This window comes from Harpia harpyja, chromosome 23, assembly GCF_026419915.1.
Source record: "Harpia harpyja isolate bHarHar1 chromosome 23, bHarHar1 primary haplotype, whole genome shotgun sequence".
Lineage (NCBI taxonomy): Eukaryota > Metazoa > Chordata > Aves > Accipitriformes > Accipitridae > Harpia > Harpia harpyja.
Window position 1 is genome coordinate 17,836,301 of NC_068962.1, and position 24,243 is coordinate 17,860,543.

A 24,243-nucleotide genomic window follows, 5' to 3' on the forward strand; every position below is an offset into this window, starting at 1 on the left:
GGCTTAATTTTCATCTGAAAGGGAATTAAGTTTGTGCGCTCTTAGACTGCTCGCTGCTATCAACCAAAACTATGGAAGTGAGGACAATTGGAAGATTTGCTTCAAAAGCACACTCCTGCATCTAACTAAAACCCTGCAAACTAGACGCCATCCACAGAGTAACAATGCAAGAATAATTTTTAAAGGAAATAAAGTCAGCGTTTTTCCCATCCTCTGCCTCCTTCACTATCTTATACTAAACACCTACTCAGCTGTATATGTGAGATGGAGATTCAAGCTTTAAACAGAAAGGAAAAATCACCTTAAAGCTGAGACTAAGTCCAGAAAATTTCAGCATGGAAGGGAAAAGTAATTTTGAAAAGGCAGCTGAGCTGGGAGTTGCATTTCATTAAATAGTAACCTGCAAATGCCAGCTCTTATAACAATGTTTCCATTCAGAGATCTTAGAATTATTTTTAAAAATTCTAATTTCTCTTTTACCTACAAGAAAAGTAGGTAAGCCCTATAAAGACAAAGCAGTACTAGCAGGTGAGTAGCAGAGGAAGGAGTGAACTCAAACCTTGCAGCCTCCAGCAGTATCTGCATCTGCGCTGGGCATGCGGGACAGCCGTGCACAAAGAAAATGTTCCTACTTCACCCAGTAGGAAACATTACAGGTTTTGTGCACGTAAATGATCATTGCTTCAAAACCAATGGATGATGGATGCTGAAAATAGCATCTGAATCCTCATCTTACGTGTATCAGTTGTTGGACACACACTGGCCCAGACAGCTAGTGAGGAAAATGGAGATTTGCAACAACTGTCATCCACAGCAACCAGCCAAATTGTAACTTCTTCTCAGAGGAGGGAATCGGTAGCAAAAACCCAGTACTTCTTTGATGCAATCTTGTTGTGCACAAACAAATGCTTGGCTTCCCTGAGTAATGTAAGTCTCTAACAAGAAAGAGTTTCCTTGCTCAGTATTCATAGCCACTTTATCCAAGAGAGCACTAGCTCTTTCTTAGATCTCTCATGGCCAAGCTGTACATGCCTTTTTGAGTATAAAGGGCTTTTAGTGGCCTTCTCTTTCTGTTCCTGAGGTATTTTCTTGCTGATAGTCACTCACACTTTCAAAACTTGTGTTGCCATGTCCTTTCTCCTCCCCACCCTTGCTACCCTTCCTTTCAGCATCTGAGTTATTCCCCTTCGCTCTTCCCAACAGCAAGTCATGAGGAGCTCACAAGAGACACTGTGTCCCAGTCACAGTTTGGGTGCCTGGAGCAAGCATTTCCCCTAGCAAATAAATGTTGCACTTGCAGAGAAAATTCAGTGCTGATCTGGGCATGCACAGCAAGCTCAGCAAAAGGGCACAGAGAAATTTTGGTGCCCTCTCAGAAATTTCTACTGGTTAGGTGTAAATATTCCAGGGCTTAACATCCAATTAAGTTTGGGTGGACTTTTGTGGAGGCTGGAAGGTAAATGTATTTGCAAATGCAAAGAGGAGTGAGCTAATTAGTACAATACAACCTTTACCACAGCACTAAATGTCTACCAGGCCCATTATCACTGTATGAACCTCCTTCTCAGAGGACCCCCAGCTCTGTCAGCAGAAATGTGCCACTTTGCTGTGTCCCCTGAACAAACAGAAAGGCCCTGATGTCGAGGGTGAAACGCAAGGAGTGACGCTCTGTGGTGGTTTAAGGAAGGAAATGAGGAGGCACACTGTGACCCATTGAAGCTGCTGGGGAATCCAGGTGAGGAAATTTGAAATTACCCTAAAAGGGATTTGATGAGAAACGGGGGATTAACACCAAACCCAGTAGGATCTTTAGCAGTCACAAATAGCCAAGCCCTTAGTTTTATTTGCCTCCCTGTGGCACTACACCCAGCAGCACAGGGCACCTGGGTCATCAAGCTCACTTTGTGAGCTGTTTTCATGGTATGGCTGACTCTATCTGAAGAGGAGCTCTGTCCTCATGTTCTCATCTGCTGCCATATGTGTCTGCTCTGACTCCACAGTCGCCCAAACCAACAGGAGAAATATCCTTTTGTGGGACTACTTTTCAGCCAGTTTAGCTGAAAACTAATTGGAGCAGGAGCAACCCAGCTGGCAGCAGCCAGTTGCAGCTTGACCCAGCCGTACTGTAAAATCACAGCACTGGGTGGGAAATTTAGCTTTGTGGGCCATACCTAAGTGAGACATTCTTCCCGAGCAGCTGGGTGAGGCAGACAGGCCACACTTCACTACAGAGCTGACAAAAGAAAGCAGTAATTACATGAACACGAGATCTATTACCTGACCGTTGTTGTAAGATGGATCTAAGGTGTCATGTGGAGCGAGGCAGTCCATTAATTTTCCATTCCGCCGGCAGCCCAGGTGCACCAGATCTCTGCAGTGAGCATGGCAGGTGTACTTGCAATCTGAAAAACGCACACAGACACCAGAAAAAAAAAAAGAAATAGAAGTGGTGTTTAGAAATGAAGTTGCTGCAGGCAGAACCTAGGAGGGAGACACATCCTCATTTGCTACGTGACCTCAGAGAAACTACCACCTCTCGACTGAGTCTCCCCATCCGTACGTAAAGATAGTAATAGTTACATATTATTGGACATGTAAATTCACTGGAGCAAAGGTGACAGTGTGGCATACCTCCCAATGTCACACTGACATGGCTGCAGTGATGCAGTTTGCTAGTTAGATCAGGGCTGCCTTGGTGAGATGTTTTTGCAAAAGGTCTGTGCCACAAACTAGGTATTAGCTGTTATAATGTAAGCATGAAAGGGGCTTCTCAGAAAAGACACAACATTCATGATTTAGAGATAAAAAAATTCTACCCACCTACAATTACTGCTACATGGTTTTATGTGTTTTAAGCTCTAGGTTCTCTGAAGAACACGCACATGAAGATTGAAAATAGAATGAGAAGCTTATCCGAAGCTGTAATTAACGTGGTAAATCACAAAGTTGTCTTCAGGAACAATTCAGAAATTTCACTTGCTGGCTAACGAAGTCAACTAAGATGGCTATTAGAAATGTAAGTTCATGATAACAGAAGCAGATGGCCCCATCTCTAGTAAGAAATCAGATGATTCATACGGCCTCTAATCTCAAAGAGAGAATCACTTTAACAGTATTTGCAAAAACAACCTGTATTTGCTCTAAAGCCTTGTTGCATTTGCTCTTTTTCTATGTAAGTTGGGCAGAGTTCATGATACCACCTTTGTCTAGCATTGAATGTCATGTTCTATTTTTAGGTTTTAAATTGTTTATAATTTTGCCAAAGAGCAACCACTTGTACTTCAAGTTTCCATGCTGGGGAACATCATGCTGTTTGTTTTAGAACATTTCAGCTAAAACAATTCAGCCATTTCCAAGAATGAATTTTGGAGGACATGCTTTCATTTTCCCTAACTAAACTACACTTGAAAATATTTTCTTGTTACAAAGCTTTATACTTTCCAGGTTTATAGCAAAAGCTGAATTCTGGATGGGCTTTTTTTTGTTCCCTTATCAGCCTCTTAAAAATCTGTTTCCCTCATGTTTGATTAGATTCCCATCACAGCTCCTGAAGGATAAATTCTTGAAGGTTCCCATTTCCAATCCATACTCATCACCAGTGTTACGGGGCAAGGCAGCAGAGTGTTCCCTGAAATGCTACTCTTCTTGGCTAGGGACTGGATCTTTAATGCAAGACCCCTGTACCAGTAGATCATCCAAAAGTAAAAATTATAATGTGGATGAAGTGTAAACATGCAATCACATTTCTGTGCCTGATACAGAATTTATACTATACTTGCATTACGGGAAGATTAAATATATTTTATTTTGCACAAAGTCTGCCAATACAAATTTAACCAGTCAAAACTTTTCCAACACCAGTGACCAAGCAGAGTAAGTCCATCCTGGATCAGCACTCTGGATCAGATAACTAGGATGTTTCTGATCTTAAACCAGACTGACTATATAACAATAATATGTCTCAAGTCACAATCCTCTTGAGACATCAGCAAATAGCTTCCAGCTAATTATGGCGCAAGAAGGACCCTCTTGCAGTATAAATCAAAACACCGAAAAAAGGCTCTAACTCTCTAAAACGATTACTGTATTTAATGCAGAATTTGGAAAACATGAAGCAAAATAGGCAGAAGACTACAGGGGGAAAAAAGGATGGTTAAGGCAGCTGTGTGGTGCCCAGGAGAAATGATAGCTGTCCCTGCACCCTTGTGTGATGCTGGCAAGTCATGCCAGACTTTCTCCAGTTGCTACCCAATTTCTCCTGGGTGCCACGTTTGAGCTACTTCATCCGATTTGCAGGAAACATGGAGCATTCACAACTGCAACTGAAGTCAGGGAAAACTATGCTTTTAACCCAAATGAGGTTTTTCAAGGGCTCTGTTTTATGCCTATGCAGCTGGGATTATTTTTCAGACAACTCATGCACCTCATGGAAGAGTTCTGGAGAAGAAAGAACACTTGCGTTTGTGGAGCCCGTGAGAATAATTTTGTATTTGAGAAGGGACCCCGTAAGATGTAGTTGGAAAGCCTCACTCATACCCGACAGGATTAAATAAAACTTGGAGCCGTTGTTCATCAGGTGAGGGAGCAGGGCAGCTCCATGGGAAAACCGGGATGGGAGCACTTAATTAAAAATGACATTGTAATGTATACACAAAAGAAGGTCAAATGAAAGTAATACTTAAATTCCTTATTTTTCTTAATTTCTGAGTTCTTTTCTTTGCAAGTTGAATTATCTTCTTCTTAAGAAAAAATGCTTATGAGATTGCACTGTATATCTACCCTTCTATTCTCCCCTGAACTGCCGAGAGAGCTGACCAATTTCAACCACAAGTGGTCTAAAAGCTAATTAAGTAAGTTCATAATGAGTTTTATGAAAATTATCTCCTGGCTAAAGGAGGGAGACCCAAACTAGTATGCATACTCAGGGCAAGGCAAGCAAAACTCAGCCGTTACGCCATTGTCTGGTAACGTCTGGACAATCAGCTACTGCACATCACCTCCGTGGTGAGGGAAATGGCGCACAAATCTGTAGGAAACCAGGCTTCACTAATTCCCCAACTTTCTATGATTACACAAACATATATACCAGGCATGCACCAATTCTAAAGATGCATTTTCACAAATAATATTAGGAAAAAATCTGTTAGCTAAACAGTGTTCTGAAACCGGATTACTAATTAAGTTAGGAACCATTATCTCTCAATGCTGTTTTGTTTGTCATTTATATTCATTTTAATTTGTGAGTCCATAATGTCATTTGTAAGACAAGCCCATAATTTCCACCTGGCTATTATAGGCATAATTGCAAAAAATGTAAAAGCTTCATCTTTGAAACTCTTTCTCTCATAAATTACATTTTAACATACTGATTATAAGTTTAATGAGTCAGACAAGAAAAAAGAATTATTTTTTTCTAGAACAGTAACAATTAAGCCTTTTTTCCTATGCATTTTAGCTTTAAATACATTGGTTTATTCCATTCATGGCATACAATATTTCACAAAGGTCCAGGTAGCATCAAATTAAAAATAATATCTTTTTCTGGTAATCCGTTACTGGACCACTCCCAAAATTGCCATGAGTCCAAGAAGTAGGGATTATTCTGGAAAGGCTGTTTTGGTCATCCGACTGTGGATTGCCATATTATTTCTGCTTGGAAAGCAATCAGAACCAGGTGTTGTTTCCTGATGTGGTCTGAAATGTATGCTGACCTTTGAATTGAAAGATCTGGGGTCTTTAACTGGGTATGGCTGATAAAAGCATTCACTGACATTTAGAAAAGCTAACAGGCTTATTTTACTAATGCTCAGACTGTCCTGTACACTGAAGTTATTTATGAAAGTGATGCATCAATGCATACTGAGTATGCATAATCATCCTGCATCATTAGGAAATGCAAAGTAGGTATGCACTTATTAAACAAATAATATCCTTTAAAAGTTTCATTGTCAACTACTGAGACATAATGTAACACCTTATTATTTATTATTCTATTGCAACAATGGCTTGACTAGAGTAATAGAAAAAAATAACTTAGCAAATTTTACAATTACATTAAATCAAGACAACTCCTATTCTGCCTTCACAAGGGTGAACTGTAAGACTTCAACATATTCATTTTATGTGAATAGTCCCTACCTGATGTTTGGGTTTTCTTCACCTGAAACTTGATTTTGCATGACAGCTTGTAAATAGCTGTTCCCATAACTGATTTGCTCCAGGGCAGCGCAACAGAAAGCAAGCAAGTGAACAGGCAGGCAACCCAACAGATGCTCCAACATCAGACCCTAGTAATTGAGCATTACTGGATCAGGCAGAGGCAGGCAGAGGCTCAACAGCAAACTCTCTCTGTCCTGCTGTGGTCTTCCCTGCCTAGGAAATGTGTGTGTTTGTTTCTGTGATGGCCCAGACAAATTTAACTTCCAAGTGGATATGCAAAATGTATGTTGTGCCTGAGCAACTGAAGCACATGGAAAGTTCAAAGCCAATTTTGTATTATGTTTGCATTGTTTATCAACCACAGTAAGATTGAAGAAGTGCTTATTAGAAAGCATGAGGAGGGTATACAACTTGGTCCTGCTACTGTGTGTGTTAGGAAGTTAGCAAGTAAAATCATCTTTACTTGAGAGCCTGTGGCTTGGTTCCCAGCAATCAGAAGAGAGATTACTGCTGTGCTTGCTGTACTGAAAGTATGCCTGTAAAGCTTCTTGGAAAAATATTCAAACTACGTAAGGTGCTTAATGCTTTAATTCTTAATCCATTTTCAGCCAGCAGGTCACAAAAGGAAGGAGAATGAAGTTCAGCAATATTTCTCCTGCAAGGCAGAATTCCATTGTATTTCTACAATACATTGATATCAACATCTCACATTTCGGTTTGTACTTAATATATGTTGTGCTGTTCTCCCTTTTGCTCAAATGTCTACATTCTAGTTTGATGCTAAAGTTGCTACCAAGATCTTTTTTAGCAGTTTCACTAGAACTTGTAGTGGAACGAGAAACCTATTTGGATAAACAGCCTTCAGAAAGCCTTAAGCACAGCTGCTAGGAGTTGGAAATCTGCTGTAACATCGGTTTTATCTCTATGCAATTCCCTTTATTTCTGATTATTTGTTTATTTATTAGTCTCACTTAGCATCAGTCTGAGATTAAAATAAAGTTCATTGTAACCATATTTCCCAATTAGTGAATCATGGGTGATTTTTAAGGGACCACAATCAATACAGATGAGACAGACTTTCCGAGCTCCTTATGGCCATTCTTTTCCCTGAGGGATCTCTGTGCACATTTTGTGCTCTTTCCCCGTTGTAGAGCTAGGCAAGGCTTAGATCAGACTGTAGTCCAGCAAAGCCCACATCTTCCAAACCCCTGTAAAGCTGTGCCTATCCACAAGTACCACTTTGCCACTTAAAGTCTTCTGATCTGCTGTTTCTCTGTAGACTCTGCTTTCAGCAGCTACACTGGCCATTGTCACAGCCACTGGCCATGAGACACTATATGGGATACACACTTCCCATAGAGAGAATTTTCTACCATTTTCTCAAGCACAGAAAGGCCATAGAACTGGCTTAACTTGCCTCCTAAGGAAATGCTCCAAGAAGCTTACTACAGGTATGTCTACAGGTATGTCTAAATAGACAGTGAAACCATCTTGTTTCTGGAGTGGCACTGGAGAGTGCTGAATTAGACCAGAAGATGTAACCAGATGTGCCTTCTCCTTCAAGCAGATAAGTACTGTCTGCTGGAAAGCAGGTGGTCTCTCTCATTCAATTCCTGCTTCCTACAGCTGTTGTAACCCACTTGAAAATATTAGCAGGCAAGCATAGATAGAAACAGCAAAGGATGAAGACTTTCAAAGTGCTGGTGCTAAAACTAGGCTTCAAGATTTATAATTTAAACACCCACACAGAATTGGAATCATCATCAGAGGCAGTGACACTCACTGCTTACAGAGCACTCAAAAAAAATTTGGGTGCTCAATATCTTGGAAAAATGAAGCCATTATTATGCAAGTGCCATGGTTGGAAAGTTGCAGCCATTGTGTCAAATTTTCCACTGCCTGTTCCCCTCCTGCACTGCAGAGCATGGGAAGCTACAAAATCAACTTCAGTTTCCTTCCTTATGCAACTACACGAACTGCCATGGGTACGTCACAACAGATGAAGTATCCCTATTCATCCTTTCCTTGCAGAATAATAACAAAGAACAGAATATCTGATATACTGCTTTTCAGAAACATAAGTGATGTTCACTCTTAGAGAAGTACTACACCAGACTTCAAAGATTATTAACATTCGTAGCATCTTAGTATCAAAAGACAAACTCCTGGACAAGCTCAAACACAAAAAGGAAGCCTACAGAGGGTGGAAGCAAGGACAGGTAGCCTGGGAGGAATACAGACAGATTGTCCAAGCAGCCACGGATCAGGTTAGGAAAGCCAAAGCCCTGATAGAATTAAATCTGGCCAGGGACATCAAGGGCAACAAGAAAAGCTTCTACAGGTATGTTGGTGACAAAAGGAAGATTAGGGAAAATGTGGGCCCTCTCTGGAAGGAAACAGGAGACCTGGTTACTCGGGACATGGAGACGGCTGAGGTGCTCAATGACTTTTTTGCCTCAGTCTTCACCGGCAAGTGCTCCAGCCACACCACCCAAGATGCAGAAGGCAAAGGCAGGGACTGGGGGAATGAAGAACCACCCACTGTAGGAGATCAGGTTCAAGACCATCTAAGGAACCTGAAGGTGCACAAGTCCATGGGTCCTGAGGGAACTGGCAGATGAAGTGGCTAAGCCACTATACATCATACTTGAGAAGTCATAGCAATCCGTGGAAGTTCCCACTGACTGGAAAAGGGGAAACACAACCGCCATTTTTAAAAAGGGAAAAAAGGAAGACCTGGGGAACTACAGGCCAGTCAGTCTCACCTCTGTGCCCAGCAAGATCATGGAACAGATCCTCCTGGAAACTATGCTAGGGCACATGGAAAATAAGGAGGTGACTGGTGACAGCCAACATGGCTTCACTAAGGGCAAATCATGCCTGACAAATTTGGTGGCCTTCTATGACAGAGTTACTGCATGGGTGGATAAGGGAAGAGCAACGGACGTCATCTACCTGGACTTGTCCAAAGTGTTTGACACTGTCCCGCATGACATCCTTGTCTCTAAACTGGAGAGACATGGATTTGACAGATGGACCACTCGCTGGATAAGGAATTGGCTGGATGGTCGCACTCAAAGAGTTGTGGTCAACAGCTTGATGTCCAAGTGCAACCAGTGATGAGTGGCATTCCTCAGGTGTCGGTACTGGGACCAGTGGTGTTTAACATCTTTGTCGGCGACATGGACGGTGGGATTGAGTGCACCCTCAGCAAGTTTGCCGATGACACCGAGCTGTGTGGTGCAGTTGACACGCTGGAGGGAAGGGATGCCATCCAGAGGGACCTGGACAGGCTTGAGCAGTGGGCCTGTGCGAATCTCATGAAGTTCAACAAGGCCAAGTGCAAGGTCCTGCACACGGGTCGGGGCAATCCCAAGCACAAATACAGGCTGGGCAACGAGTGGATTGAGAGCAGCCCTGAGGAGAAGGACTTGGGGGTATTAGGGGATGAAAAACTGAATATGAGCCAGCAATGTGTGCTCGCAGCCCAGAAAGCCAATCATACTCTGGGCTGCACCAAAAGAAGTGTGGCTCGCAGGCTGAGGGAGGTGATTCTGCCCCTCTGCTCCACTCTTGTGACACCCCACCTGGAGTACTGTGTTCAGCTCTGGGGTCCCCAACATAAGAAAGACATGGACCTGCTCAAGCAGGTTCAGAGGAGGGCCACGAAGATGATCAGGGGGCTGGAGCACCTCCCCGATGAGGACAGGCTGAAGAGAGTTGGGGTTGTTCAGCCTGGAGAAGAGAAGGCTCTGGGGAGACCTGGAGACGTTATAGCAGCCTTCCAGTACTATAAGGGGGCCTACAGAAAAGAATGGGAGGGACTCTTCATCAGGGAGTGTAGTGATAGGACGAGGAGTAATGGCTTGAAACTGAAAAAGGGTAGATTTAGATTAGATATTAGGAAAAAATTCTTTACTGTGAGGGTGGCGAGGCACTGGAACAGGTTGCCGAGAGAGGTTGTGGATGCCCCATCCCTGGAAGTGCTCAAGGCCAGGTTGGATGGGGCTTTGAGCAACCTGGTCTAGCGGAAGGTGTCCCTGCCCATGGCACGGGGGTTGGAACTAGATGATCTTTAAGGTGCCTTCTGACCCAAACCATTCTATGATTCTACGATTCTATGAAAGCATGGTAGACTTGTAAAGCAGTAGGAGTACAGAAATCCATGACGCTTTGAACAGGAGGGCAAAAGAAGCAAATGAAAGTGGAAGGAGGTCAGCTGATAGAATAGCCTTCATTGTATAAATGCATTTTTCTTCATTTTTGCTAAAATTCTCATCTTCTGTTTTCACACAGCTGGCGAATATAATTTGGATTACAATCTTCAATTAGTAAAAAGCAAACAAAAGCCTCTCAAACACTCATCTATCAATACATCTAATATATTCACACATTTTACTAGTTAAATAATAGTCTATAAAATGTTATTTGTCACAAAACCCTAAAATTGAAGCAAAAAATCAAAGGAATATAATTACAGATAGGTGCTTTATCAGGAAGAGTTAAACCATGATCTATTGGTGACTTTAAAGAACTGCAGCTTTGTTAATACTAGTCCATGAAAAGTCATCAAATTATACACTGCACTTTATGTTTAATACTGATTTAGTGAACAGAATAATTTTGAACAAAGTCATACTGAAAACCTAAAATGAGACCAGTTAATTGTCTGTACCAATATTGTCCTTGATGGAAGAGGATGTACTGGGTATAGGAGCAGGTTTTATATTACAATGTAAATCAAATGCAGACATGGCGCTTTAAAACATGCTCAGTTCATTTGGTTTCTATGAGGAGAAAAAGTTACATGTCTACGTATGACACAAAAGTTACTTCCAAGTTTAAATGACTATTTGGAAATAAAGATATTTCTGCAAATTCGTATCTGAGACTGTTGTTTGACTTACTTATATCTTTCTGACTTCAGATCAACAGAAATAAGAACTACTCTGGCTCCTGACTAGAGAATCAGGATTTCAAAGCTCCTCTTCAGAAGAGCAGGAAATTGTTAAGACAGTCAAAGTTTGGTTCCCATCCTGCATTCCCACCAAGCCAAAAAGGGCACCTCTGGAAGTTTTTGTACTTTTGAATCATAAGAAATGATTAATACACATTTACGCTGATTTTTCAAAGATCTCTATACTAGCAGTTTTCATTTCTTTCTGGCTGCTAAGTTTTTCAACCCTGCATCCTAGCATTGTGCAACCCCAAACATTTACATACACACCAGATAAAACTGAAACTCTGCCAGGCTTGCAACCCCATCTGTAACTGCCACAGCCCCACTCAGGGTCAGGAACCCTGGCCTGGGAACAGGATAAACGCCTGTAAGGCTCTATTAGGAGCTGCTCATGGTGACTGAGATAAAATTAACCAGAGTGCCTATGGCACAGACCTGCAAAATCATGTATTTGCATATATTTGGACCTCAGCAGAAGGCAGGTGCTTTAACTCTAATAGAACAGTCCAGGACCCAACCCAAGCTCACTGGGTTTTTGTCTCCAAAGCATCTTACCAAGCTAGAGCTTGGGTACTGCACAAAAAAGAATGCTATATTACTCATCAGTGTAAGATTCAGAGTTTTTAGATAACAGTTTATCTATCATCTAGGCAGGCAACAACCTGACTTTGCCACATCCAGAGGACATTACATTTGCAAAACAGGAGGGAGTGATCAGCCTTTTGGTGAGAAGAAAATTCCTTCTCGAGTGAATCACTGACCGAGAACTCCAGGAAGGCACGAAGGAGAAGATTAGTTATAAAAATCAGCAACCTCCATGAGCCTGGGACTAATAACCCTGCTGCCTGGGACCACTGGGACCGCATCTGTGATCACACGCACCAGATGATAGTAAATAATTGGTTAATAAATAAATTCAGCTTCCCAACGGCAAAACAGGATGGAATGACAGGCATTTTAGACTGAACAGCCTAAACCAGGTTTTTTTTCAGTTTCTGCTGCTGGTACCTTTATAAACCTCTACAATCCTGTAGTCTATTTTGGAGCTTTTCAATACTTATTTTTGTACGAGCTTATCTTAACCTGGTTTGTGCCAGAGTGCTTGCTAGACAGCTGGTAAACACCAAGACTCATGTGTTCTGTGGACATGGTCATCCTTAGCCAGGGGGTTAGTGAGGCTCACCAGGACTGACACACCAGGGCAGCTCTCCATCCTACCCGAAAAGTGGAAGGAGACATTGCCATCTAGCTGCACGTTGAAGAACTGGGATGTAGGAGTTCGCATGGATGAAGCATCTTCGAGAGACCACTGTAGCCAGGTAAGCTTGCTGGCAGCCACCACAGAGAAGGTCCCTGACCGCTGAGGGAGGATTGTCCACTCTTCATGCCAGCGACTGTAAAAACCATGCGTGAGGAAGGGTTAATGCCTATCTTCAGCTACTAAAATCCACCCTGGTTCTCAGATGCTTAGAAGTCTCTGAGCACCTGGCCCTACATGACATAGGAACATAAATCCCATTGATTTACTCCGGAGCTATTACAGAATTAAAGTCAATTTAATCTGTTTGTAAAGCTCATTTGTATTTTTATCAACATGATAACAGTCTCAGGTCTTCTCCTTCCTTCCAGTGCTTGCCAACAGACTCCAGCTAAGACTTGTCACAGGAGACTCTTGCACAAACCTGGGATCCTACACAACCAGCCTATAAACAGGCCAATGCTCCTGAAAACTACTACACCTCTTCTGGGCAGATAACGCTTTGCGTGCAGTCCTGTTTACAGTCACCACTCCTGCAGAAACAGAACACCCAGTGTTTGACAGACCACCCTGAAATAACCACAAAATCTGTTTGCAAACAAGGCTGAAAATATTTACTTCATTCAATCGAAGTAAGGGTTAAAACATAAATTTGCAATAGTGGAAACACTTTAAAAAGAAAAGCACAAGACAAGAAAATACATGTTTATATTATATTTACTTCTCACAATCTCCTTTATCTGTTTCAGCATCACAGGTAGCTGGATAGCTGGGTTGCATCCCCTCCTGAGGCTACCCAGGACTATCGTGCTTTTGGGAGCTCTTAGATCTGCCTGTTTCTGGGAGGCAGACTGAGGGGTACAGGGCTGAGTTCTCCTTCCCCAGCCTGAAATGTCTCCTCCCTGTAAGGGAGTTAACTGGGCACGGGAACACCACACAGTAATGCCAGCCTGTGAAGGAGAGGAGATACTTCATTTCTCCTTCCTCCTTAGGTTCTCTTGATATACACACACCTACAGCATTCTTTAGTTAGTTTAACTTCCAGGCTACAGCTTTAAGCTGACTCTGCTTGTACAGCCTTCTGAAAAAATGGTCTGAATTGCAATGCATACCTTGAGAAAGAAGCTCCTCAGGCTGATAACATTCCTTCTGCCCTGAGCTTTGAGACCAAACATGAAACGATGAAACCGGGAAAGGGGGGGTTCAGTTAAGCAAGCTTCTCCTCCCCATGTTCCTGGCTAGTTTTCTGAGGTCCCCTTCTAGGGACACTGTCACACTCTGCCAAAAACCTTAAGATAACCTTAAGATTTAGTAGATTTTTTTAAACACCCTGTAGCACTGCAATTCCTGCTGCCTTCCAAAGCTCCATACATTAAAACGGCAAGACCTGGTAAGACTCAACTTGTTAATAAATGCAAAGACTAGCAAATCATACCCACGCTTCGCAGCAAACGCAAAGGGAATGACTAAGCGCTTAGCTCCCACTAGCACCTTTCCAGAGACAAGACCTCAGAGAGACAACTGCTCGTTCCAGCCAGCAGACAGAGCCTACAGCTCCTAGTTCTCCACGCCAGATAGGGGTGGGGAAGACAAATACCTCTGTCCAGTAACTTCAAACAAGGGATTAGAAACAAAACTCAGCAGATATCTTTATATGTATCCCCTTGTCTGTCGTTTCATGACAGACTTCAGAGAGTGCTTTTGTACTGCTGACACAGCGAACCACGCACCCATCACATACAGACTCATGGGAGAAAACGCCAGCAAAAATCTGAAGGACCTAGAGAGTGACAGGCTTTACTGACCATGTGTGGCAGTGACAAAACCAAGGTACCACAAAGCAGCTGTACTTCTTCAGTTCAAGAGCAAAAGGATTACGTTTCTGGAAGAGAAAACAAACCTTATTCTCTGTTTCTGATGTTAACAAACTGCAGTGAAGTTACGCCACAAAAAGAAAAATGTGCCCTGTAGATAAAATCCTAGATTCGACCTGCCCTGGAAAGCAACTTACAATAATTTATTTACATTTCACTGCCCATAGAACTAGCAATTCTTCCTTTTATGCTTATTTGTGTAAGACTGCAGCAGTCATTAGATATCTCTACAAATCACCGAGCAGCACAGGGGAAGAGCACAGGGCCGAGCCCCTGGCCAGCAGCCGGCTCACAGCCCTCAGAGCCGGGCTGGAAGCAGGCAGAGGGATGGACACCAGAGGCTGCCCACCAAGCGCTGGCTGCTTCTCTCTGCGTTTTCTCACCTGCTCCATAAGTCCAAGCAGCCGGAGAGGAGCCGTGGTGCTGCACTGAGCTACACTTGCAGCAGCGATGTGGCAGCAGAGTGGCTACGATGGTAACGTAGGAGCTACAGCTCCGTTCCTCGGACAAATCTGCCCACTGGCATTTGGACCCTAGCTACTAACCTAATCCACCAGACCCAGTACGTTCTACCAATTGCTTAAAAGCAGCCCAGGTTGTCTTCAAATTAAATTAAGTTTTCATTCAGAAACCACAAAATGCAGCAGCCCAGAGCACGTGCTGAATTCCTGACCTCTGAGGGAACAGAGCCTGAAGGAGGACAGGGACGCAGGTGCACCAGCTCCTCACACCTGGTTTTCCTTTTGTGGCGGCTTCAGAAAATGCATTTGAAATCCACCTTTGAGAAAATTAAAGGCATCAGATGTTACATTCAGTAAACACCTGGCTTGGGAACACATGGCTGCATACACTTCTGCACTGCAAATGTGAGGGAAAGTAACAGAAGAATTTCTGTTTAAAAAGTCAAAAATTGTTCCAAAGTATTTACACAGTTCCACTATGTGTCACACTGGTATTTTGGAACTTCCACTTGCTCTGACTGTTAGCCTCTTTCCAACGTTAAAAACCTAAAAAAATGGGGAGAAAAACCCTTCCATGTTAAAAAAAAAAAGTGAACTCTCTCTTCTGTATGCAAATCCAATAAAAATACTGCTTTTTGAAAGTGTTTACTCCAGCGCCCTCTATTGCTGAACCCCCAAAACAGCCAGCATGAAGTTAACTCACAAATCAGCACTTTCTTTTGGTTTTTCTTTAGAAGAAACCTGACCAAAAAGTAAGAACTGGAAAGGTAAGTATGGTTTAGGTCTAGCTGCCTGCACTGCCGAGGAGCTGTGAGCTCCTGACCAGACCTGAGTTAATAAACTCCCTATTCTTGCTGGAATTAATAGCGGACAAGAGGTACCACTTTCAGTTCGTGGAGGTGAGGGATTATAGAAAAGCCATCCTGAGTGCTCAGAGGAGACCTGATTTACCTGCTTTACCCAGCCACAATATTGGAAGTTCATTCTGAATTGCTGCTGAAGGATCAATGACCACTCTATTAGGGGAGATAAAAACAGCGATTATATCCTAGCAGGACAGAGGACAGACCTTTAGCTGACAGTTCACATGAAATTTAAAAACTTGAACTTTCTGCCAAACAAAACCTGCAGTCTGTTATGTTTAAATGTGAGATGAGAAAAAAGTTGAATCAAACCCATCAAATTAAATGAAGCTCAATACAAAAATAGTTGTGCTTGTGCAGAGTGTTCTGTATTGATCAACCCTAATGCGGAGTACAGCTCAATTCTGAGCATGCTTTTGCATGCTGCATCCACACTCAGTCTTTGTTTACATATCAGGCTCTAATGTTACATTACCTCTTTAAAACAGGTAATTCCACACTACTAATTTATTAATGTTTCTCTCCATAAATGACCAATCCACAGCTTTTATTTCAGACATTATAAGTCACCATTCCCACCCTGATAGCAGACCTTGAAGCAGATATATTGGGGACATGCTTAGTTTAATGCATACAGTTGGTCATCTTCTTTTCTTTGTCTTGTCTTCCTACGAATGCCCAGGGCAGCAAAGAGATGCAGTGGAGAGACACAGCATCATCCAACAGCTATTGTTTGACATTGGCAAACGAAAGAAAAATGTGGCAGCAGAAAAACGGAAAGTAAAATTAAATGTTCCAAAGTACTTCAGAAGAACAAGCCCACAATAGGCATAGTACTAGCAATTCCTGGTGATACTGACATCTCTCATCTGTTGTGGACATTCACTTTGGTAATCCAGACCCAAGCAGCAATTGGGCCTGTGAGATGACGTTCAGTCTCTGAACAGATTTTTTGTCTTACATTTATTACAGGCTTAGGAAAATCTTAATAACTCTCTGGGTACAAATCAGGATTTTCCTTTGGAAGGGAGGCAGAGTAGGCAAAGAGATTCGTCTTGTCTCATTTAAAACTGGTAGAGCCAAGGAAAAAGGAATTTAGTGGGATGCCACATTTGTCTCATCTAATTATATGAGAAATGGAGTAAAACAACACATGATGCAATTTGAAAAAGCTACATGACTGGTAAGAGCTGTGAATGATAACCACTATAGAGAAAAACATACCATGGATTATCTGAACACTAAGAGAATGCATCTGCCTTGGAAAAATACAGACTCACAAATAACAGAAAAGTTAAACAGTTATTTAATGGGTGGAGAATTACACAGAAATCAACAATAGTGAGAGAGGCTTTCATATTCCTTAGCCTTATCAGTATTGCACTTGAAAAACACAAGAACAGATGGACTCGGTTAGACCAAAGATCTATCTAGGCCAGTAGCCTGTCTTGGGAAGAGCCTGCCAGCAGATGTTTAGGGAACACATATGAAGAAAAAAAGTTAATTTTGTGTGATATTTCCGCCTTATGCCTTTCTACTCTCTGGCAATCTGCAACTTAAAACAAACAAATGAGCCAGAGGCTGTATCTGCATCTTTTTATTTAATATCCCTTGATGGCTCTTTCCTCCATGAATTTATCTAATCCCTGCTTGAATACATTTATACTCCTAGTCTCCTAAACATCCTGTGTCAGTTCCACAACTGAATTACATGCATGCATATGTGAAAGAGTAGTTTGTTTTAAGCTCCTTGTTTGGCCATTTCATGGTGTGGCCCTGACTTTCATGCTATGAGAAATGCTAAATAACTATGCTGTTTTCAATTCTCCACACTGCTCTTACTAGTACAGAAGCATATTCTCTTGCAGCTGCCTCTTACCAAGCAGAAAAGCCCTGGTCTGTAGGATGAGGAGTTTGCTAATCTCTTTGATAATCCAAAGTCTTCTCTTGTATCTTCAAATACTACTATACCCTTTTTAAGAGGGTGGGGTGATCAAACTGCTTCATATGACATGTGGGCACAGCACAGTTATCTGGGTTTTCCCTTTATTTCTTTCATAATATTTCCATATATTCAGTTCCCTTTTAGCTTGAACACTGAGAAAAGTCTCTTCAGAGAACCATCCACATGATTAATTCTGTTTTCCAAGTGATAAAAACTAAATTAGAGGCCACTGCTCTATGTGTTCAGTCAGCATTTTCCCCATACAGTTTAGTTCGTATTTATCAACACTAAATTATGTTTTACTGCCCAGTCACTCAGTATGATGTGTTTCTTCTACAGCCTTCTACAATTAACTTTAAACTACCTTGATGACCTGTTAACACTGACATCCCGCACCCACCTTCTTTTTCATTTTGTTAATAAATGCTTTTTTATCACAGATGCCGGCACAGCTTCCTTTAGAACTAGGTAAATGCACTTTTAAGCAAATCATACAATTCTATATATATATATATACTTAAAATGAAAAGAAAAAGGAAAAGCACATATAGAGATGTTTTTGAAAAGGAGACTAGAAATTAAAATCATGCTTTCACAACACACAAGATCTTTAAATGGCACACTTCCATTAATAATCTATGTATTCTTAAATTAACATTGGCACAGGCTATTAAATTATGATTAAGAACAGTCAAATCAAATGGGCTGAAACATCCAAAGTAGATGAACAAATATGAACTGAAAGGACTGCACCCAGTCCTAATGAAGGCAGAAAACCTGCATGTATGGTCTGATGGTAAAAGGCCATCAACTCCTACCTGCTTCCAATCTGCTGCAGTATCCCACCCATCTGCAGCACTATATAAATCATAGCCACGAACCAGACGTTCAGGAAATAAACAGATAAAACAGTCTGAAAAAGTTGGATCAGAAGTCTTGGTTACCCACCCAAGCAGGTCCCAGTGAGATGCGACCTTGAGTTGCTGGATCCACGCTCCAGAACAGCCATTTGCAGTCATAAGCTCACTTTGTCTGCTGCCACGTTAGGTATAAATATAACTGATTTACATCCAAGCTGGTTTCCACTGAGACAGTGTCCTTCTGCTCCCTCTCCCAAACACAGCTAATTAAGCCTTCAAATGATATTCCCTTGGAGGTAGCCATCTTGTCCACCCATCTGAGCTTGAATGCTCCAGAGCCACAGCTCCCAAACGCCCCTACACTCCATTTATCCTCTGTGTTGGGCCAAAACTCTCTCCATCATTCCCAGAGATGGACGCTCTCCTTCTGACTGCCCCTCTGCAAGCTCTGCAAGCCCTCGCTTGGCCTGATGTACCCACCACACCACAGAGCATTGCTCCTATGCACAGCGCAGCTGATTCTCAGAAGAGAACTGGAGCCTCAGTGAACCGTGGGGATGGCCAGGTGAACTTTTTTTTCACTAAAAGCACAGGAGACGTATAGGTGCTCACTGGACAGTTGCAGGTGTCTGCGCAGGAGGCATGGACCAGACTATGGGGGCTGTAGAGGTGTGACATGCCACTGGCCTGAGGGAGCAGGGGAGGCGGTGGCTTTCACCCACTGGGTTTTGACAAGAACACAGAAATACAGTGACTTTATCTGTTCATTAAATATCCAGCTACGTAGTCTCACAAATGCTAGGTATGCTACCTCTACATACCCAAACTATTCCCAGAATAACCTGATTAAAGAGGTCACGTAAGGACACAGGCGCTTACAGCATACGCCATCACATGTTAGCTGGTCAAATATGAAACTAAGAAATGAATTCACAAATATTTTAAACTAAGCCGCTCTAAATTGACATATGACACTAAAATTATGTTCTCCCTTCCCATAAGTGTTATAGATTTATTTTGTCAGCTGCATATATTCTGGAGAGAGAGTTCAAAGGTTGACTTTTCTCTTTGGTCAGTTAAACCTTTATATGCAAATTCTTTTAGGAGGTAGCAAGTTTAAGGGATATCACCATACCTCTGTACAGGTTTCCATTTATTTTGCATGACACATATTCTTACATAATCATGATTTTACAGTGGACGCTTGACCATTCTGATCAAAAATCCTCCAGAATCAATAAAAATACTCTAACTTTAGAAAAGGACTAAAGTGGTAACACGTTAGAGCAGAAAAGTTGCAAAAAAAACCCCAATCAAGAGTGAAGGATAAAAATCAACCTCAGGCTGTGTGAAATATACAGTTAGTTTAAGATTTTGTCAATAAATTCTCACTTTCTGCCCTCTGAAAGAGCCTTCCTACGTACTGGTAGGGCAGTAGCTCAAACTGCTGAGAACCCTCCCCAGCCAAGAGCTGAGAATAAAGCTCTTCATGAGCTGGTAGGATTTGGCAAGAAACACAACTACACAAAACCACCCACCTCAGACTGACTTAATTTGCTGTATTTATTTATTTATTGTAATGGCTTCAGAGCAAGCAGTGTTTGCCACCAGGGCAGTTTTGTCAAAGTAAAAAAAAAGACAGCAAGCACTGTGCTTTTCATGTTTGCCACAGGATATTATGGGGTGCTTTTCTGAACAGGTCTAAAATCTGTTTTTCTCCTATATAAGCCTGAAAAATGTCATAAAGGTTTAAATCAATGCAGATCATAAGATCATCTCTGCCAGGGGTGAGCATTAGTTGCTTTGGAAGAAACTGCGAGAAACAATAACAGTTGTGGGATCTGAGCCACAAAATTATCTCAAACCAATCCCTAATTGTTAAAAATTACCTTAAACCCTGAAGCAAGAAGACTTATGTCTCTTTCAAAGCTTTTCGTGTAGCTTCAACTGTCATAATATTGAATATTCTTATTCTTCCAGACCCTCTTTAAATCTTGTTAGATTCCTGACCTCAGCAGCATCCTCTGGTAATGAGTTCTGCAATTTAATTACATGCTGAATAAAAAATAATAAAAAAATTTCCTTTTATCTGCTTTACATTTGTCACTCATCATCTTATTCCTCTGCTATGAGACAGAGAAAATAGTAGGTACTTGTCTATTTTGATTTTTTTGATCATTGCTTTCTACAATCTTATCATGGCTATGATATTTTTTTCTAATTCCTTTGTGTTTCAATACGCCTCCCTGTGTGTAGGTACTTTATCATGATAAAACTTCTAGTCACATGATGTGTCAACACAAGTTCTATGAAGATGTTGTAGGAAAAAGTCCAAACGTATTTCAAAGAAATTAAGGCTCCAGAACCCTAAATACTACATCCCTCAGTTTAAGCCTCTTACAAAATGTTATATACCCTTGATTAAACTAAATGGACTTAAAGCATTATCAGCTACATTTAGCATATTCCGAACCTATCAAAGATATTTTTTTAGACCTCCAGTAAGTAATTTAATCAAAACCAGTTACTGAAGAGCACCCTTGAATTTTCTTCCTTCTTTTAGAGCTTAGAAAGGAGCATGTTAGCTGTAGGCAATAGTCTGTGGCCAACAATCCCAAAGTATCCATCCAAGGACAGGCTGGAAAACTAAGGATTTTTAGGAACAGCAACGTAATTATGCTTTGATAGCTCTTTCTAAAATGGCATCAAATGCAACTTCCTGAACACAGTGACCTACAACAGTACTAAATTCATTGTCATACTTAAAAACTAATTTTGTGCTTCAGCAGATTTTGCTTCTGGGTCAGGCAGAGAGGACAAGTCATCCTGAGACACAGAGTGACAGAAGCAGAACGAAAGCAACAAATCTGAGGGTACTACACAGAGGCACAGTGCCCATCTCTTGGTTCAAATTATGTATGATATCTATCACACAAAATCTATAACAAAGCATATTAGAGAATGTAATCTCTACTATTCCTAACATGTCCAAATCATGAAAGTTTCTCTTTTGTTGTTAAAACATTAATTTATTTGTTAAAGCATAAGTGGCTAAAAACTATCAGTAAGTATTACTTGAAAGCATTAATTATCAGCTGGGTTATTCATCTGTGGAACAAGCCTAGCGATGCAGAATTGTTCTGCCAGCTCATCCTGACCAAACCAAAAAATTCTATTAGTGCCAATACTGGAGCTAAACCGGGCAGAAAGATAGAGGCAGAGATAAAGTTGAAAACTCTAGTATGCTGGAGGCAAGGGTAAATCTCTTTGTGTACCAAGGTAACTAGATGGTCAGTACTGCTCAGACTAGGCTTATGTGTCGGAGAACTCTCTCAGGACAGAAGGCAACTTGGCTAAGAGTTACCAAAATGTGGTGTTTCATAGTTAAGGAAGCATGTGAGTGATTTGGTAATTCCTCAAGAACACAAGGAAAATTCTGGCTACTCAAGAAAAAGGCAGAAATGTTCATGGACTTCAGTGTAGCTAAGGTTTCATGCCACTTGCTGTCTTTGTAAAGACTAAAGAGCAATCATCAATGCAAACAGGAGCTGTATCCCCTCCCCTGTGAGAGGAGCACCAGGGCTTCAGCTTCGAGTTTATTACAGACGTACTTGATGAGATTGGCTTCTGTAAAGTTATGAGAAGTTTGAGTCGCATTTTCACACAGATTTTTTCTGCTTGGATGCAACCTTCTGCTAAAATGTCACATTTCCACCAAAACCACAATTTTGTGATAATCACCTCATTGCACAGGTAGAAAAGGACATGTAGGGCACTTCTGACACTATTCACAAATTCAGTTCAAAACAGATGCTAATACATACATTAAAATGATGGTAGAAAGGTAAATCTTATTCAAACCACTAGATGTAGAGGGAGATGGGAGGAAAACCACAAGTATTATTTTTAACACACTCAAAGTTCACATTGTTTCTTGTTACAAGTCATAGATGCAATTATTCTTTTGTAGTACTGAAGGAATAGATAACTGGCATGTAAACGTTTTCACATGTGTGTAACTCAGCTAGCATTTAAAGCTCTCAATAACATTTATTGATGCTTTTTAGCCACTTATGCTTTTACAGTAACAAAAGAGATGCAGGAATGATCTGATGTATTATGAGGATTCATGATGATCTGATGTATTAGGAGGACTTGAGATTACCAATATTCAAACAGAGGTTAATCAAAGCTCTAATTTTAGTCAAGGGAAGTTTTGCCACAGACTTCAGTGAGCTGGGATTTCCCTCTGGATGTTTGAAACTCATGGACTCCTTCACATGGGAAGAAGTCAAATGTCATTTAGACATGTGGCCCAACAATGTTTCTGTGACAGATTTCAGATGGTACAATTTATCCTTCCCGTCTTAAGAGTCACAAATCTGTTATTTGAAGTACAACACTAAATTGCTTAACTGCAGAACTGACCCAAATCCCATCCCATACAAATAAAAATTTGGTATTAATGTTGTAATACTTGCAGAACTGAGAAGTTCACCATTTTGGTCAAAAGAGTCCTCACCAAAAGAAAACTGATCTTGTACAATTAGTCCTTTAAGAAGAACAGAAGGAACTCAGCTTCCTAAGCTATGGCAGTGCATGTTCCTCCAAACCCCTGAGAATATGCCTCAGCCCCAGCTTAACTAACATGTGAGCTGAGCGGTACTGCATTTCAGCCGATAAAATGGAAGTGAAGGACAGTGCATCGCTGCTCAACACAAGCCCTCTCTAAGCTGCTCATTGCTTTGTGTGAACACTGGTATAATGAGTTAAGGTCTTTAGTCAGTTCAATCTTCACATAGCCTTCTAGATCAATTAACAGGTTAAGGCAAGTCCAAATAATTTTCTGGCAGGTATTTGAGTCATACTAGAGCTCCTATATACATACCTAAGGGAGAAAGGTCTACAAAAACAAGACACCAAGTATCACTGACATGAATATTAAAAAGAATAAATTATACAGCTGCAAGAGAATTCTTCGGCTGAGCAAGCCTAACGAACCTTCTATTGAATTTCCAGAATATTTTTACAGTTTTGCCTAATGAGCCTCAGTGAATGGAAAAATGCAAACAATGCTGGCCTGGAAAGTTAACCAGCTGAATGGAAATAAATTATTTTTCCCTTTCAATTTCTTTTTAGCAGGAAAAAATGCCTTAAGAAACATAGCTGCAGACTCACCAGCAGACTTCCAGAGAAGTTTTACTGTCCTCCTCCTCGAACTGCTCAATGATTTAGGAAACCAGTAAAAAAAACGTGCTATCCTCCTGATGGTTTTCCTCAAGTCATTTCTTACTGCCATAGCTGAAAGGGCTCCACAGCTACACCAGGAACAACAGACACACGTATCCAGACGGAGAGAGGAAAGCCCACGAATACCCACAGAGAGTGTGCTTGCTCTGAGCTCGGCGTCAGCCAGCACGTCTCAGGACCACCTGTTAGTCCTAAATCCCCTCCCTCCCCGTCACTCCACTCCGAGCCCTCCAGACCTCCCTCTTTATTCAAGAAGCAGCTATATTAATAGATGCTTCGGCTAAAGAAAGACCAATGCTTCGGAGTCTTAACCTGGTACTGTGTTTCCAATGATGTTAAAACAAGACATGTTTTCCACAGACAGGTTTTGAAGGGCTCATTTGTTCATCTCTAGCTACCTTTTCTAGGCTGTGAACAAAAAACCCCCACAACTGATAGGGACAAGTCCCCTTTCAAAAGCCCTTGATTTAAATCAACAGGATTTTCTCTGGAAAGAGTGTTTCTCAAAGACCTTCTTATGAAGGCTCTTAGCAGTAAATTTAACAGAGATTTCTATAGATACACAGGGTGTTAAAAATGCAACTTTACTCTTAATGGATTTTAAGGCAAGCAT

The 24,243-nt window shown here is 41.4% G+C and overlaps 1 protein-coding gene across 1 annotated transcript in view; it reads right to left on the bottom strand.

Annotated features, from left to right (window-relative positions):
- The window catches only part of RASSF3 (Ras association domain family member 3), a 115,242-nt gene that overhangs the window by 76,360 nt on the left and 14,639 nt on the right, over window positions 1-24,243 (bottom strand). Inside the window, exon 2 of the mRNA XM_052774234.1 lies at window positions 2,278-2,402. Coding sequence (XP_052630194.1) covers window positions 2,278-2,331 — 54 coding nt within the window. The 5' untranslated portion in view covers window positions 2,332-2,402. The remainder of the gene's footprint in view (window positions 1-2,277; window positions 2,403-24,243) is intronic.